At 55.4% G+C, this 16,267-nt stretch overlaps 1 protein-coding gene across 3 annotated transcripts; it reads left to right on the forward strand.

Moving 5' to 3' along the window:
- Positions 1-119: 119 nt before the first annotated feature.
- LOC115947115 (uncharacterized) lies at positions 120-16,267 on the forward strand. Of its 3 annotated transcripts, none has more exons than XR_004081075.2 (2): positions 120-365; positions 13,366-13,993. XR_004081075.2 is itself a non-coding variant. In XM_031052359.2 (2 exons), the coding sequence occupies exons 1-2, from the start codon at positions 153-155 to the stop codon at positions 15,274-15,276; spliced, it is 1,176 nt and encodes a 391-aa protein (XP_030908219.2). In that variant the 5' UTR covers positions 120-152; the 3' UTR covers positions 15,277-16,267. The 3 variants fall into 3 exon arrangements, 1 of the variants encoding a protein (XP_030908219.2); XR_004081076.2 differs by lacking the exon at positions 13,366-13,993 and adding an exon at positions 2,336-2,427; XM_031052359.2 differs by lacking the exon at positions 13,366-13,993 and adding an exon at positions 14,314-16,267.

The raw sequence follows: 16,267 nt of genomic DNA on the forward strand, positions 1-16,267 counted from the left end.
CGGCCCGGGAGAGGCGGAGCTGGGGCACCCGCGGGGAGGCGGTGGTGGGCGGGTGGGCAGCGGGGCTGCGGCTCCGGCACCCAGTGCTCGCTGCTGGGCCAGAGGGAGGAGCACGGAGGTGCCCGGCCGAGGAGGCCTCGAGCCCCGGGCGCATGGCCGAGGGTGCGGGCACTGCGCAGGGGGCCCCAGTTGAGCCCCAGTGGGATAGGCCTCACGTAAAGGTTGAGCGGCTCCAGGGTCCGCAGGGTTCCCTCCCTTTGGCCATACGGATCCCGCAGAGCTCCCCGAGCATCCTGGGCAGGGTCGGCCCAGGAGGGGATCGCGCTCTGGAGACCTCCAAGGCCTGGAGGAGCCGGCTCAGATTGGTGAGTAAAGGTAGCAACTCTGAAAACCATCACCAGCTCCCACTGCTCCGTCCCGGATCGAGCGGCATGTCTGAGCTCTGCCCAGGACGGACCGCGCACCAGTGAGCACAGTGCTGGAGGAGCACGCTGGCTGGGCCAGCAGCGGCTCTTGCCTCCGCCAACAACGAGAGCTGGTTTACAAACCACAGTTTGTGTCCTGGTGCTCTGAGCAGGGCAGTGCTGCGTTGGGGAGAAATAAGGGACTCGCCAAGAGGTGGCACTGTATGGACTGAAATGGGTCCAGCAACATGGAGACTCCAGAGGAAGGTGATGGGGAGCGTGTCTTACCCCGACGTGGTAGGACATGGGGAGCTTCTGGCCAGGCAGGGTACCCCAGCACTGAAACGGCAGTGCTGTCCTGGGGTGACAGGGACATTGAAGGAAGAAGGTGAGGATTACCAGATGTAGAGGTTGAACAAGAGTGGTGTGATGGGGAAATGCAAAGCCTGTCTCTTCCCTGGGAAGCGATGGTACACATAGAGCGCCCTGGGACTGAGCCAGACAGTCTCCTGGGTACATCCCAAAAGCTGAACATGCAAGCAAGTCCTCTAAAACCCAGAATTCACTGGGAAAGATTTCTGACCTGACAGGATGGTTTCTAGGTTTTGATGCAATTGTTCTGCATGTGCCTATTCCCATGCATTTAGGGAACACTTTTGGGAATGTACAATGCTTTTTTCCAGCTTTCTGAAATACACAGAATTCCATCTTGGGCAGCGGCACTCCCCTTCCCTCCCCGGCGCTGAGCCCAGCAGGATGGTGCAGCTCCTTGAGCGCTGTCATGTGAAGGATGCTTGGAGCTGATTTACACGTAGCAGTGCAATACTGATCTTGGGCATAATAATAGAAAAGCTGATGTGGGATTCAGCTGGTAAAGAATTAAAGGATGGGAATATAATTAATGCAATCAGCCTAGTTTCTGGAAAATAGCTCTTGTCAAACTGTGATGTCATCCTTTGAAGAGATTACAAGTTTGGCTGATAAAGGTTATGGCATAGAAATAATAGACCTGGACTCTGCTCAGGCATGTGACTTAATCCATAGAGTATTCTGATTAAAAATTAGCACAATACAACATCAAGAGAGACACCTTAAAGGGACTGGGAGCTGGCAAACCGACAGCCATCAATGGGGAATCCCTGCAGAATGGGAGTGCTCTCAGTGGGTGTCCGGGGCTTGGATGGGAAGCCTAGTGCTATTCAGTGTTTCCATCAATGGTCTAGAAATAGATTAAAAAACCCTGCTGAGAAAAACGCTGGGGCCAGGGAAATGAGAGGGGCAGGAGACACGGACAAGGTCAAGACAGCTGTAGAAAGCTTCATAAGCTGAGTTCTGGGCAAATAAAGTGTGGTTGAATGTGAGCAGCTGTGAAAGGATCCCTCTGCTGAGCACAAGGCCCTTCTGCTGGAAACCCACGCTTGGCAAGGAGGGACTTGGGGGTGAGTTTGGAAGGCAGGAGGGGCAGCATGGGAGCAGCAGGGGCTGTCCTCGCCAGGATGGGGCTGGGCGCTGCAGAAGGGGTTCCAGCATCTGCATTTCAGAAAGGATGCTGCAAAATTAGGAAGAAGGTGTCTAAGAGTTAAAAGTGACCCCTGCTTTGCAGGGGGATGCCTGAGAACCACAGCCTCCTTTGCCAGTTCAAAGGAGCCCTAAAGAAGCCTCGATTACAGCGCTTAAGCAGCTTCATGGGTGAGAGATGATCAGGTATTAGGGAGCTTTTCATCTCCCAGAGAAAGGCCCAGCAAGATTTGATGGCCTGAGCTGAGTTCACACGAGAAACTGAAGCTAGATTTCTCTGTGGCAAGGGGGGGACTGAGGGGGTGGCGTGTTGGATGTACCAGGATGCATGTGGCTGAAGTGCTGGGGGTTGGCATGCCCCATCCCTATGCTGCCGTCCTTCCCTGGAACCTTCTTTTCTTACTGCTCCTCAGGGCTGGGCTGGACCGGGGACAGCGAGAGAAGTGCGGAGGGATTCTCTCACACCCAGCTGCCCACGACCACATTCCCCAGCTCAGGGGACACAACATGGGGTAAGGAATCAGCTCCCATCCCACCCACAGCTCCTGCCATGCTGGGGAGGCAGAGCTGATCCTTTCCATCAGTGCAGCATTGTTGTGTGCATGCTCCCTCCTCATGCCCTGAGAAAGCACAGCCAAGACAGCCAGGCAGCTGCCCCTTTGTAGGCTGGAAGGGGTGAATTCTCCAAAGGCTGATGCTCCCTCCCAGTGCCTTGCCATTTTCTGGTCCTCCAGCAGGGCTGAGTGGGGTTGTGAGAGCCACGGGCTCCCTCCGGAGCCCCCTCTCTGCCTTTTACACCTCTGTTCCCCGCCCTGTGGAACCCAGTCCCTGCACTTTGTCAAGGGCCAACATCAGCTCCTCTCAGATTTACCTGGGGACATCAAACAGGTGAAAAACCCAACCGAGCATCCCTGGCTACACAGGAAGGGAATCAGCCTGCAAGGTCTTTCAGCAGAAGCTAGAGGCAAATGAACCAAATCGGGTCATTTCTCCCTTCTTCATCAATTCAGTGTGGCCCTGCCTTATATCCTCTCAAAAGTGCCACAGCCAAGATGCCAGCAGTGTTTTGGTGCACAACTGGTGTCAGCCTGCAGCTGAAGCTGGTCCCTGTGCAAGCCTGGAATGCTGTACACTTCCCAGCTCCTGGTGCACGCTTTCATGTCTGCCTGGAGAAGCCAGCATATGCTAATGATAGAGGAGCTGTGCTCAGCCTTTGGTCTAAGGGATCTGGGGCTGTGTCCAAGCAGCCTGACGTTGTGCACACAACATTTGTGTGGTGTGATTTGCAGAGCCTCCCTGTGAGCCCTTCACTCCCATCTCTGAGAGCTGCAAAGGGGTGTTTCTGGTAGCACCATTAGCTCCCTGTCAGGTTGGCTTGTGAGCCGCAAGCCTCCCAGCATCACTTCTGCAGTGAGAGCATTCAGTTCAGCTTCAGCACTGACAATATTCATCTCAAATTCATTCTTCTCTCTGGCTTCCCCAAAGCAAGGCTGGCCTGATCCAGAGCTGGTGTTTGATGGCTTGGGGGGGCTGTTAGCACCCAGCATACCCTTCTAGCGGCAGAGCTGTGCCTGGGTGGGAGCCGGCGTGCCTCTGAACTGGGCAGTTTCGGGAGGAAGCGCACTAGATGGTGCTGTTCAACCTTTGGCTGCGATCTGAGAGGACCCTGCAAGGTCGAAGTGGAGCCGAATTTCGGTGTTATTAAAAAACCTGTTTGAAACTGGAGGACAAACAGAAATACCCTCAAGTATGAGGTCCTACACCAATTGCTGGCAAAGGGCAGCTCGCCCTTAGACGGGTATGTGCCACCTCCTCCCTCGTGCCGGAGCACCCTCATTTCTGAGGAAGGAGTCAGCGCTTGGCTACATGAGCAGTGGTGGCAGAAAAGGTTGCTGAGAAACAAATGTTCTGGGGTGGAAGAGGAGGCACGTAGCTCTCTCTTTGGACTGCTGGCACGATGGCACTTGCAGAGTGGGATGAAGAACATGTATTAGTAATCAAGGTAAAAACACTGCTATTGTGTTCTCAGCTGGGATGAAGCACCACAGCCCAGTGGCAGGGCCAGGGAGGGGATGAACAAGTGGAGCCATAGCACATGGCTGGTAGAAGACCACAGCAGAGAAGTGGCCCCGGATAGAGCAGGGCTGGGAGCTGGAAGGCAGCTCCTGCCCCATCAGTCAGGAGGGACAGAGCACATCTCTGCATGGGCAGCAAGGATACCCATGGGCAGCCCTGCCAGGGCTGGGGGTGAGAGATGAAGCACATGATGCTGGTTGCAATTCTCACAGCATCCCTTCTTGCAGGAGGCACCGGACTAAAGATACCTCCCCACCCTGGCAATGTCAGCTGCACAAAGTGTCCATGGAGCAGTGGGAACAGCTTTCCAAGTCCCTGGGATGCAGGACACATGGGCAGCCTGTGTGTGCCTCCTTTGGACTCCCCACCAAAAAGGCAAATGCACCGAAATGCCTTGGGTTTACTTCCAGGATGAAGCACCATTAGGAGACCAAGCTTAGCCTTTTTGCACAGGTGCTGCTCTTTTTATAAAGCCCATGCCTGAGCCTGCTGTTCCAGGCAGGTGGGAAGTCTGCAGGGTCCACTGCTCTCTGTGCTCTTTGTGTCTTTGCCCTCCAGCAAAATCATCCCAGTTTCCCATTTCACTTCTGTTTGCACATGGATGCTCTCTTGCAAACCCCCAGGGTACGCCAGGGTTCCCAGGCCTCTCTCCATGCAGGTACAGGACTGGAGGGGGTGGATGGGGCAAAGGTTTCACTGTTCACTGGAGAAAAACTCCAGCCCTTCATCTGGGGTGGCCTCCATCCAGGAATGTAAGGGCAGGAGGGCCTGGACCAGCCCAGGCAGCAGTCTGATGTGGTTTCTGCAGCTGCCAGCATTTACCCACGGTGCGGTAGGTGTCTGTATGGCAGAGGAAAGACCTGCACATTACCCTGAGCTCCTGCAGTGTCATAGCACCCTGGCCTGTTCTCCCCAGGGTCTCGTTCTGCCTTCAGCTCTGGGAGTATCTCTGCTTGGTGTTTCCCCTTGTGCCTGCTTCCCCCAGCTCTGCTCTGCCTTCTCCTGCCGGGTTACAGGGCCCCAAACCTGGTGTTTCCCCAAAAAAACTATTACAGATGAGCTCATGGTATGCCCTGGGAGGTTGCTCTGGATGAGCTCATCACCCAACGCCCTGTGGCTTTCCTGCCACCAGTCCTCAGACCATCCCCAGCTCCTCCCGTGGCTATCAGCCACATCTAGTGATGCCAGGACAGGTTTTGGGCTCAGGACTGGAGTTTTGGTCAAAGCTTTCCCCATCTTCTTTCTCCTTCTATCTGACTTCACAGCAGCAGCTCACAGCCACTCTCCTCTGCTTGCCTTGCACCTCCCATAACACCAGTAATAGCTGATAACAGTAGCAGCTAATGTTCCTTTGCCCCTGGCTGCATCAGAGCCCAGCTGTTCTCATGGGCTTCTCTTCTCACCTCTTCTGTACCAGCTCCCCAGGTAAGCCCTGGGCTCCCATCCCAGCTTTCTGCCTAGAAATTTCCCTCTCCCAGTTTTTGCTCAGGTCTGGAAACTCAGCCCTCGTACAGCAGCACAGGGTATGGGGTTGTTCCTAGCTACTGACAAGAGGCTGGCTGCCATGGATACCCTATCAGATAGTTCTCTCAGAGAGCAATGATACCTTGGGGAAGGTAAAATCTCCTTCTAGAAAATCATCTGTAACTGATGGTGCTCTGGGGGTTGTATAAAATTTGTGGCAAAAGCTATAGGACTGAGGCTGCAAGTGGGATTTAAGGTTGAAATTCAAATCCTTAAGATCACCTGGGCAGGAACATCCCGACCCTCTCCATCTGGCCCTGTGCTGCTTCTGGGGAAGGGTTGCCCATGTCTGGCACAGCAGAGACCCTGTGAGACCCCTGCTGCACCCAAGACCCTGCAACTGCCCTGGGATTGATCAACCCTCTCTGCCAAAAGCCATCGCACACACACTCCCCCAGCATTGCCCAGTGCCCAGTGCAGTTCATCACCAGCTGCTGATGCACTCCTTGGTGAAATCCCACCCATGCACCTTCCTGCACCTACCTTTGGGGTCTGCCCAGGCCCGGCACTCCACATGCCTGCCTCTCCATGCTCCTGACCACCAGGATCGCTGCCTCTCTTGAGGGCCCAGGGGAGGGATGGTATCCATGTGTGTTCCAGCAGCATCACTCTGCAGAGAGAAGAGATGTCAGCTCATTCCTGCTGGGACCACCCTGCTCGGAAGATGCTTGCAGGCAGGGACACCCTCCAGTCCCCACTTGCAGGAAGGTGATCCTGCTCCCATGGTCCTGATGGACACATTTCATACCTTGGCCCTGCATGAGATAGATGGAGTTATCTGGAGCAGGCTCTGCTCTGTCCTGAGCTGTGCTGGGACCTTCCCTGAGTGCAGGGGCTCTGGAGCATTTATCTCCACAGAAATAAACCCATCTCGCAGAGCAGGGGCAGAAGGGAGCAGTGGCACCAGGGGACATCCCTGTCCCTGGTCCCCAAGCCCTAGTGCTGACCCAGGTCTCACCCACCTGCCCCAGGGCACTGCTTGCATGCCCTCTGTGCCTGCTGCTCCCATGTCCCTGTGGCAGGATGGGATGGGGTGGGCACATGATGGACATCATCCCTGCAGAGGAACACAGTGTCTGGCTGGTGGCTCACACTGTTGAGCAGTGCGTTGAGACAGCTGTTTGTTGCAGAGCAGGATGTAGTAGTTCAACCCATTTGATCCTGGGAGGAAAGACAGATCTTTTTTATCCATGAGTGACCCCAACCAGCTGGGCTGATGGGAGGTGAGGGAAGAGCACTGCTGGAAACATCAGTTGCTTCACTCCTGCAGATCTGTTTTGCAACACAGGGGCAAGATCTTCTGGCTTAGATGTGGTCAGTGGCCTGGCTGGTGAAAGCAAGCTCAGTGCTCAGTGATGCCTTGATGTCTGTTCGACAGCCTTGCAGGCTTCCAGCCTGAGTGTTTTGATGTGATCTCTACCAGCAGCCCAGCTTGGAGAGCAGGTGCTTCTCCCTGCTCCTGGCTCACCCATCCTGGAGGGTCAGCTCTCCAGGGAGCTGGCAAAAGGTTTGTGATGAGCAAGGTCTGTCTGCCATGGTTTGGCCAAAGCCTAGTGACCAGCTGGTGCCCAGTTGGATGCACGCTGCTGCCACCAGGCTCGCTGACAGTGCATCTGCTTTGATGAGGCTCTTCCCAGAGATGCGGAGGGCGGTCAGTGAGCATCATTTCGTATCACGCAGTTGTGGTCTATTGCGAGTCCACCTAGTGGCCCGTGGGGTTATGGTCAGCTCTGCTGGGCACAGCGAGGCTTGTGAAGACATCTCAGGAACACCCATATACCCAGGACAAGCTCTGGGAACTGTTTTACCTGTGCATGTAGCTGGCAGGCACGGTTCAGGTCTCAACTCACCACTGTTCTTCTCCCAGCCCACAAAGTGACAACAGCAGCTGAGGTTGTGACTGGTTTGCTGAGGTCCAAAACCCAGCCAGACCTGAGCTAGGGCCAATGGTTCTTGTGATCACATGGGGAGCTGCAGAGGGAAGCCCCATGGCATTTTCACCCCTGATTTCTCCTGGAGAGTGGTTTTCCTCACTGCTTCATGCTTCTGAGACATTAGATGCCCCAGATGCTTCTCTTGGAGATGCCATACCCTTAGAGAAGCGTTGGTTCTGAGTGCTCAGGAAGGCCAGAAGCTGCTTATAGCCAGTAGCGGCTCTGGTAGCTCCCAGCAGCAGGAAGGATGGCTGTGCTCATGGCAAGTCCCAGCCTGCCAGCCAGAGCCCTCACTGCGCTCCTCTGCAGTGCGACATGCTGCAACTGGACAAGGGGTGCTCAGGGGCCAGGGGATAAGCCAGGCCTTCCTGGGGGATCCCTAGTCTTGGCAGGCACTTGTGGCAGCCCCCTCGCTCTTTCAGCGCTCTGGTAACACAGCCACAGACCCTCTGGGATGTCTCCATACTCCTCCTGTAACTCCAGCCTTCAGCACCCCTTTCCCAACCTCCTGTGTCCCAGCACCACCATCAAACCCTTCAGCCCCAGGTGGGGGTTGCCCTTCTTTGCCATCTCCCCTTCCTCAGAGTAACTATCCTGCACCCACGTCCCGAGCCATGGCCAGCCCTCCTGGCTGAGGTGATGGATGGGACCCCCAGGCTGCTGTGTCACCAGCACCCAACCAGGGCAGCTGGAGCTTGGCACAGGCAAGTCCTAGAGCCCCTTCACCCCTGGAGACCTGCCTGACGGCTGCACCACCTCTAGGAAATGAAGTTTCTCTGCAGGGTTCCTCTTCCATGGTAGGAATGAGGCCACAGGAACAGAACCAGGAAAGGCTCTGCACTGATGGATGCCAGCTGAAGTCCTGACCAGCTGAGCCAGGATGCTGGACCCAGCCCAGCAGTGTCCATGGGGTTTACCTGCTACCTTCTGCAGAGAAGAGCAAAAGCGAAAAGATAAGTGATGATGGGAGGAGCCCTTCTGCTGTGGCTGGAGATCTGCAGACTGGCTGTGGACACCCAAGTGTTAGGGTTGGTTGGGCTGTGCCAGTGGGAGTGCAAGGGGGTGCAGGCTGGGGCAGGCTCTGCTGCTCCTCATTAGGGAACTGATGCTGCATGGAGCCCAGCTGATGAGCTGGAGGTGCTCAGTGAGTGCCATTTATTCATGTTCTAATGGAAGAATTTCCAAATTCTTCTGCTGATGTAGCTGCCCCAGCACAAGCCCAGCCCAGGAGGTCATCTTGGTGCTGACTCATCTCAAGGCTTTCTGGCACCAGCAAACAGGTGTGGAGAGTATTGGTGTCATCCTGACACAGAACTGGAGAACTTGCTCACAAAATCACCCTGGGATGAAACTTGGAGAAGTTGGAGGTCTCTGTCTTTGGAGGGATCCAAGGCTTGCTACACAGCCAAGGCAAACCTGATGCTGGATGTCAGCCATGAGATTTCCCATCCCCTTCTGCCAGCACTTTTGGGATCATCACTGACCCCTTTCCACTCGTGCTCACCACTTGCTTATTGAAGGTGCAAGCATCAGGCCGAACAGGTATCCCAAACTTCACTGTGCCATATCTTCAGACACCAAGCCTTGGGATGTCTTCCATAAAGCGGTGCTGGTTCCCAGCCCTTCGGCCCCTGTCCCAGTCAGGATAGAGAGGGCACCACCACCCACCCTGCTCTGCAGGGCTGGAGCCACAGTCTCAAGTCCAGCCTGCCCATCTGCAGCCATTTCACACCACTCACACTCTTGCCAGTGCTGTCCCTTAGCCTATACAGCTCTTCTCCCCATAGTGGGAGCAGACAGCAGCCTGATCCTTGCAGCCTCGGCCTTCCTGACCTCAGGGTGCTGGGCTCTCTGGGTCTTCTCCCAGGGGATATACTCCCTGCTTTGACTGTCCTGCTGGATGTTCTCCTATTACTGCATCTCCTCTGTCTGAAGTCCTTCAGCATGCAGATGCCGGTTGGCATGGTGACCAGCCTCAGGAGAACCCATGGCTGACAAGCACAAGCAAATCTGGCCTCATGTTTCGTCCTGATCCTTTATAGTTATAACTGGCCAAAGCATGAGAAAAAGTGTGGCAGTGGATGTACAGATCTTGCCAGACCTTGAACATCCTCCTGTAGCAGCAGCTTCCACAGTATGCCAAGGACATCATGGAGAGCATGGCTCACAGAGGATGTTAACATGGATTTTGGTTAGTCTTCACATGTTTCCCTGACTCTCTCAGGGTCATGAGGTGGGGTGAGTGCCCCTCATCTGGAGATGACCATCTTGTGGGCAGCCATTCCCAGTCCACTTGAGCCTTCTCCTGCAGCAGGACAGGGAGCAGAGGTGCCTGAACGGGAGACCCATGTCTCCCTTTTCCCAGTGTTTTTTCAGATTTCCAATGCTGAACATCTTTAATTTGGCCTATTCAGCTTAGTCTCACATTCACCTGCTGCCCAGAGCCTGGCACCTCTGCAGCTCCTGCCATTAAACTTCTTCCTGATGAAAATGGATGACTGAGCCTGAATTATCATCCTCTGTCTTCCAGGTGCTTTGTGCTTCTTATGCTTTGGTCTGGTCTGGCAGCTCCTGTGCTGGAGGGACCTCTGGATGGACTGTACAGAGAGGAGTTTTGGGGATGCCTTGGTGATGATCAGAGCAATGTGCTGAGTTGTGCAGTGAGGATTAGTGGGCCCTCATTACGCTTCAGCCTTTGGAAGAGTGGCTGCTTTCATGGGTTGCGTCCACATCCCTGTCCCTTCTCCCCTGGCTCCCTTGCCAAGTCTCAGGATGGACTGCTCAGGGCCAGTAACAGCTTTGTGCTTAATCGCTCTGTATGTGCATCCGATCCCTGCAGAAATCTCTGACCATTGCCCAGTTTAACCACATCCGAGGAAAACTGTGGTTCTGAAGCACTCCATGTACCTGCAAGTGCAGTGAAGGCAGAAAAGCTGGACCCAGGGTGTGCATTAACAACCAAATCCCTCGGAGGCCGTTTCCTCCCTGTGTCACTCCCATCAGTGCCCCATTAGCACTACCCCAATGGCTGAATGCCCTGTGCCTACCTCAGGGAGCATCTGGGGGTGCAGTGACTCTCATCACTCAAGAGTGATCTCCTGTCTGCTGTCCCTTGTCATGAGGACCAAACCCTGGGCAAGGCCTCTGGGTGCTTTGAAACAAATCCTTTTGGCCTCTCCATTGCTGTGTCTCCACTTCAAGTCTTACTGATGATTTACTGTCTAAACCTGAGCTACTGGCCTTGGACAGCACTGAGCTACCCACAGTGAGAATAAGGTCATTTCATCCTCAGTGGCATCCTAGGAGGACCATGAGCTGCTGGCAAGCTCACCCCCACTGGAGGCCCTGGTACCTTGCTTTGCAGAGTTCACTGCTGGCTCAGTCCCATCCTCATCCCATGGCCACCAGCACCCATCCAGCCATGTGTTTTACATTCGTTGTTAATCACCAGCTTAAGCCATGGGCCCAGCTTGGCTGTCTGTCCCCTCCTGCCTTGCTGTGGACCAGGCACGGGCTCCCACCCAGCCCTGCCCTGGGGCAGCCCATTGCTCAGGATGGGCCATACCCAAAGCCTGAGTGACCAGTGTCCCCTGCTCACCTCCAGCATCTGCAGCTGGCAGCCAGGATGCCACCTGGACACATCTCAGCTCGGTCCCACCAGCTCCTGCCTCCTCCAGCCTGAGCACCCTGCAGCAGCTGAGCCGTGGCCATGTGGTCCCTGCTCATGTCCCACCTGCCCTTTGCTGCCATTGGTTTTCCAGTTCCTTGGCTCCAGTCTCTTGCTTCTCCAGGTTTGGAGGACAAAGTGTAACCATGCATTGCTCTCCACCTCGCCTCCCTGGCAGCACTGGCCCTTCGCAGTGCAGACAGCTTTATTCCCGCATCAGTTCTATCCCACGTCCTTGCAGGAAGGTGACTCCCGCCAATCCCAGGGGACCCTGCCAACGCAGGATGGCTGTTCTGGGGGGAGCCACCCCAGCTTAAACTCCCTATGGGAACCATCACCCCAAAACCGGGCACGAGACAAACCTGCCCTTGCAGTCCTCTGTGCCCCCATCGCCCTGAGGTGAGGAGTGAGAGTCCCATTGGGGTCCTGGTGGGGTCCCAGAGGGGTTTTGGGACTGGCTGCAGCTGGGAACATCCCTGTGCTCTTTGTGCCCCCCTGACGAGCGGCGCAGTGCAAATATCAGCCGGGTGCTTTGAAATGAAAATAAAACTGATAAAAGTCGGGCAAATCCTCTGCCCCGGCCCCCGCTGCTGGCCCGAGCCGTGGCTCTTTCTGCTGCCGAGCCGGCTCCCGCAGTTATCAATACATTATGTATGCCGGTGTCCGTCGGCCAGAGCCTTTTGTTGATGCTGAATATGTCCTGGCCAACAAAAGTGGACTGGATTAGCCACAGTGGATTAAAAGATTTTCTTCTTGGAGTTTACCTAATAATATAACAATTGACATAGAAGGTCTCTTTGAACCCTACACGACTCTCTTATTTTACCATCTGTGAGTTTGCTTTCCATGCCGCTGATGGTGCTGGTGGTGGGAACACTGCCCGGAGCCGAATTTGTCACTGAGCAGAAGAAAGCAGCCCGTATTTGAAGGGAGGCAGTGGGAAGGGAAAGTGGCACAACTTCTGTCCTCCTGCCTTTGTCCTCGGCCCTTCTGCTGGTGGCTCACCAGGCTCATGATGCTGCGGCGTAGAAGAGACCCAAGGAGCGGGCTCAAGCAGTGGGGAAGTCACCCGCTCATCTGCAATTCAAGGTATCCAGAGGGGTCCCGACCGGAATAAGCTCCTTCATTAATCACAGATTTTGGGAGAGTTGCAGAACTGTGAGCCAACAGAGTTCGCACATCTGGATCTCAGGCGTTGGGATCTAGCCGCTGTCCCTGGTCTCCATTGCAAGATGGGTCAGGCAGCGGCCGCAGCGACACCGGGAAACATGGAGGGCAGCAGCAGCAGGGGAGGAAGGCTCCCCCCACCATCCTGCAGTGCCGACACCGCTCGCCCTCTCCTCCGGCACACCCCGGCCCTTGGGCTTTGATCTCATCCGGGGGGGCTCCATTCAAAGTCTTTCATTGCAGCCTTTGGAAATACCCGTCCTCAGAAGTCGCGAGTAATGAGATGGGGAGACAGCGAGCAATTTAGGCGCCGCTCTTTCTCGCTTGCGCTTTCCTTAATCTCCATCTCCCACCCCCCCTTTTTTTTTTCTTTTTTCCTCTTTTTTTATTATTTTTTTTTGGCAAAGACTCTTCTGGAGCGGCATCGACTTTGTGCGGGATCCCCGCACCAGCCCGGCCTGCCGGGGGGGGCAGGAACATGGGGCTCGTGCCTCTCAGCCGGGGGCCTTTGATGAAGCTGCTTTGCGAAATTTGATTTGAAAGGCCTACGATGGCAATTTGGGGAGAATGGTGGAGCCTTTCTGCACCCGCCTCTCTTTGTCTGGCGCCCAAAGGGGGGGTTCATTGTGGGTGCCGGGGCATGGGTGGGGTGGGGCGGCGGAGGGGGCCGCGGCGCGGGAGAACAATGAGCGGGAGATGGGGAGCGTTGGGATTTCTCACCTGCCCGGGTGCCTGCGGTCCGCCATGACGGGAGCAGCCGCCCTGCTTGCCGCCGTCTGGAGCACTTTTTTTATCCCCCCGACTCTTGAACCTATTTCCCTTCTTGGCAAGTGCGTGGCTGGAAGATGGGAATCTTTACTTTATATTGCAGCTTGGTCTTCCCAGCCTGATTGGCTGCGGCCAGGACCAAATGCTGGTCCTTCCATCCCATCGTCACTATGGCAACCGGCCCCGTTAGGCACCACCGATTTACTTATAATTGCTGGGTAAATAGTCAAGACAGGCCGCTTTCATCCCGCACCAAGAGATTGCTCTTCCTCATCTCCTTTTTTTCCCTCTTGTTTTTTTCCTTTAGGAGAAAGAAGCCCTAAAGAGCAGCAACACTCCAGGAAAACTCATTGAAGGCTGTTGCAGGGAGCAGTGCCTCCCTCCTGGCCAGCCTTCCCCCATCACAATGCCTCAATGCCGACACCATCGTGCAGCCCTCACCAACATCCTCCCGCAAGGAGCCGCACTGGATGGGCATGCACAACGCCCACTGGTGCAAGGGTTGGCCATGGCAGGCTCTTGCCACCAGGCTGCCATCCATCTCTCCTGCCATTTTGGGGATTTCACACCAGAGAGCAGCATGGGGCTGAATGTTCCTCCGTCACCTCTGTCCTCCTTCCCCACTGCTGCCAGCAGTGATTCATGTTCACAGCACTGCGGTTTCTGTCCAGGCACCAGCACTGCCCGGTTCTTTCCCTGGTTCTGTTGGACCCACCAATGGTGCTGGCCAGGATAGGGTAGCTCGGACCTCTGGCCCTGGCCATGCTCATCCCTGCAGGCTGGGATGCTGATGCACCAACTCTACCTTGCTACCTTCATGCTGAGCTGCTCCTTGCCAGGTCTGCAGGGCAGGGAGCCTCTTGCTACTCCTGGGGGTGTTAATGACGATGGACAGGACGATACGCACAAGTATTGTTGTCAGACCTGTGAGTGTGGGCCAGGATCTTTGCTCAGGTGGGTTTCATGGGAGAGATGCAGGTGGGAGAGTGGTCCCACCAGCAGCCATCCTTGGATCCTCATGATCCAGGGATGGATGCTGCAGCCAGAGAACAGGTACCCAGCCAGCCTTGCTGGCTAGAACAGCCACATGGTGCTTCTGTACCCACTGGTCATCACATACAGGGGTCTTAGGGAGAACCTAAGGGCTGGAGAGATCCTGGGAAAATGGAGAGCTCACTTGCAACAGGGTGAGAGAGGAGCAGGGTGGGTTTGAGGGAAAGGAAGCCAAGGTTATCTTCCCATTCCCTCCTCACAGCCATCCAGAAGGAGTCCATCGGGGCAGCTCCAGGAGCACTGGGAGACACTGCATGAGCTCTCTGCTGTAGTGGGAGAACTGGGGATTCCAATCCTGCTCACTGAGGACCACAGAGGAAACAGAGGTGAGAATGTGAAACCAGCAGAGGATGGAGCAGCAGTGAGCAGTGAGGCTGGATGGCTTCTGAAGGAACTGGGGGGAATGAAGCAGCTGATCCGCAGACAGCCCTACCTACCTGCTCCTGGAAAGTGCAGTCTGGATCCTGGCAGTTGCAATAGCAATTGTCCTTTCCACGTATTACAGGGAGAGCCAGGAAAGGGCAGGGCACCAACTCTGTGCTACCAGGAAACCAGCAGAGATGCTCCAGCAAACAGGGTGTGTATATTCAGTGAATACACCCTACCTGGGCAACTGAGGTGGCTTGTAGAGGGAAGGCCTCTCTCCTTAGAGCAGCCAGCTTGGAAGGTGCCAGCAGCAGCGTATGGGGGTGATGTGCACAGTGCAGCCCTCTTGGGTGTGCAGAGGGCTGGTGACAGTGCTGCCACTGAAGGCCTTCAGGGACATGGAGCTGGCCTGCTCTGGGATCTGCAAGGTACAGGGTGTGGGCTCAGGACCCCAGGGACCAGGATCCTGTCCAGCTGCAGGTCCCAGCACACTCTGGTCCTGCTGGGGTTGCTCTCCCTCATGCTCTTTCTCTGTTTTAAAGGCAGCTTCTCTGTGAAGCGTTTTGGGACTCAGCTGAAAAGGGGTTGCTCCCCTCCTGATGGATACAAGCCGGTACCTACACAGGTACCCGTGGGCCCTTCCAGCCCCGCTCCAGCAGCAGGAGCCTTGTGGCTGGGGACCCAGTGCAGGCACCAAGGCCATGGAGCCCTGCAAGCATCCTCCCATGGCGGTTCCCATGGCAACTCCCTGGCTCACAGTCTCCCAGCCCACACAGCTGTAGCCGCAGGATGGCTTTAGCCACATGCAGCACCCACCAGCCCTGCGCCTGTGCCAGGGTCTTGTCACCTGCTGCCCTCTGCTCCCACCACTGCTGTCCCCTCCTGCCACCCAGCACCTCCTGTCCCTCCTCAAAGGATCCATCATCTTGCTCCCTACTGCAGAGAGCTGCTCCAGGAAGTCCCCCCAACCAAAGCACCTTTCCCAGGGCCCTGCAAAGCCCTTAATTCTCCTTTTCCTGCAGTCTATCATGCAGAAAACAAGGAATAACTGGTAACAGGTGAGAGGAACAGCACTCACGGAGAAGAAGGAAGCTAAGCAGGACAAGTAGGTCTGTGTACAGGAGAGTTCCCTCCTCTGCACTTCAGCAGGTCCTGGCTCTGCACATTCCGGGATGGCCTGGCCAGGCAGAAGTCTGCTGGCCTGTGCCTGCATCCAAGATTTCCCTGGTTTTTGGTGCTGGTGCCCAGCTCCAGTCTCACGCTTCAAACTGCTGTAAAAAGGAAAGGCAACAGCTAATAATTTGCAGAGAAAAAGCCTTGCAACAAGACCTGAAGCTCAATGTCAAATAGACTGAGAGGCTACAATGTGAGAAAGAGGAGAAAATAGCATGTATGGGGAAGCCTTGCTCTGAGAGCCAGGGCATGAGGAGGCTCAAGTCCCAGAGCTGGAGCAAGGCAGCTTAAAGTTAGGAGTAAAGACTTTCCACCACTTGAAACCTCCTAAAACCATGCATGGCTTTTGGGAAGAAGGATTTAACCAATCCCAGGTCCCCAGTCAGCCTTGGAAGTTGAGGGACAACATCCTAAGGAATAAAACAAGTGGATGCACAGGTGGCAATGGGCTACCAGGGCAGAGTCACCCCACATCCTGCCGGGAAGGTGAGACTCAGCTGGGAAGGTCCATCCGGGTCTCATAATACATTCAGAAGGGATCTGTGTAGAGGGTCTCAATCAAATTCAGGTGCTCTGGAATGAGTGGGCAAGTCCCCATGTGAATAAATACCTGGATA

Source organism: Melopsittacus undulatus, chromosome 8, assembly GCF_012275295.1.
Source record: "Melopsittacus undulatus isolate bMelUnd1 chromosome 8, bMelUnd1.mat.Z, whole genome shotgun sequence".
Lineage (NCBI taxonomy): Eukaryota > Metazoa > Chordata > Aves > Psittaciformes > Psittaculidae > Melopsittacus > Melopsittacus undulatus.

What these genes read in the sequence shown, in the direction of transcription:
- LOC115947115 (XM_031052359.2), top strand. Translation starts at nt 153, where the DNA reads ATGGCCGAGGGTGCGGGCACTGCGCAGGGGGCCCCAGTTGAGCCCCAG. An exon ending in GGAGGAGCCGGCTCAGATTG is followed by an intron (nt 366 to 14,313) that starts GTGAGTAAAGGT and finishes CCCTCCTCACAG; the next exon opens with CCATCCAGAAGGAGTCCATC.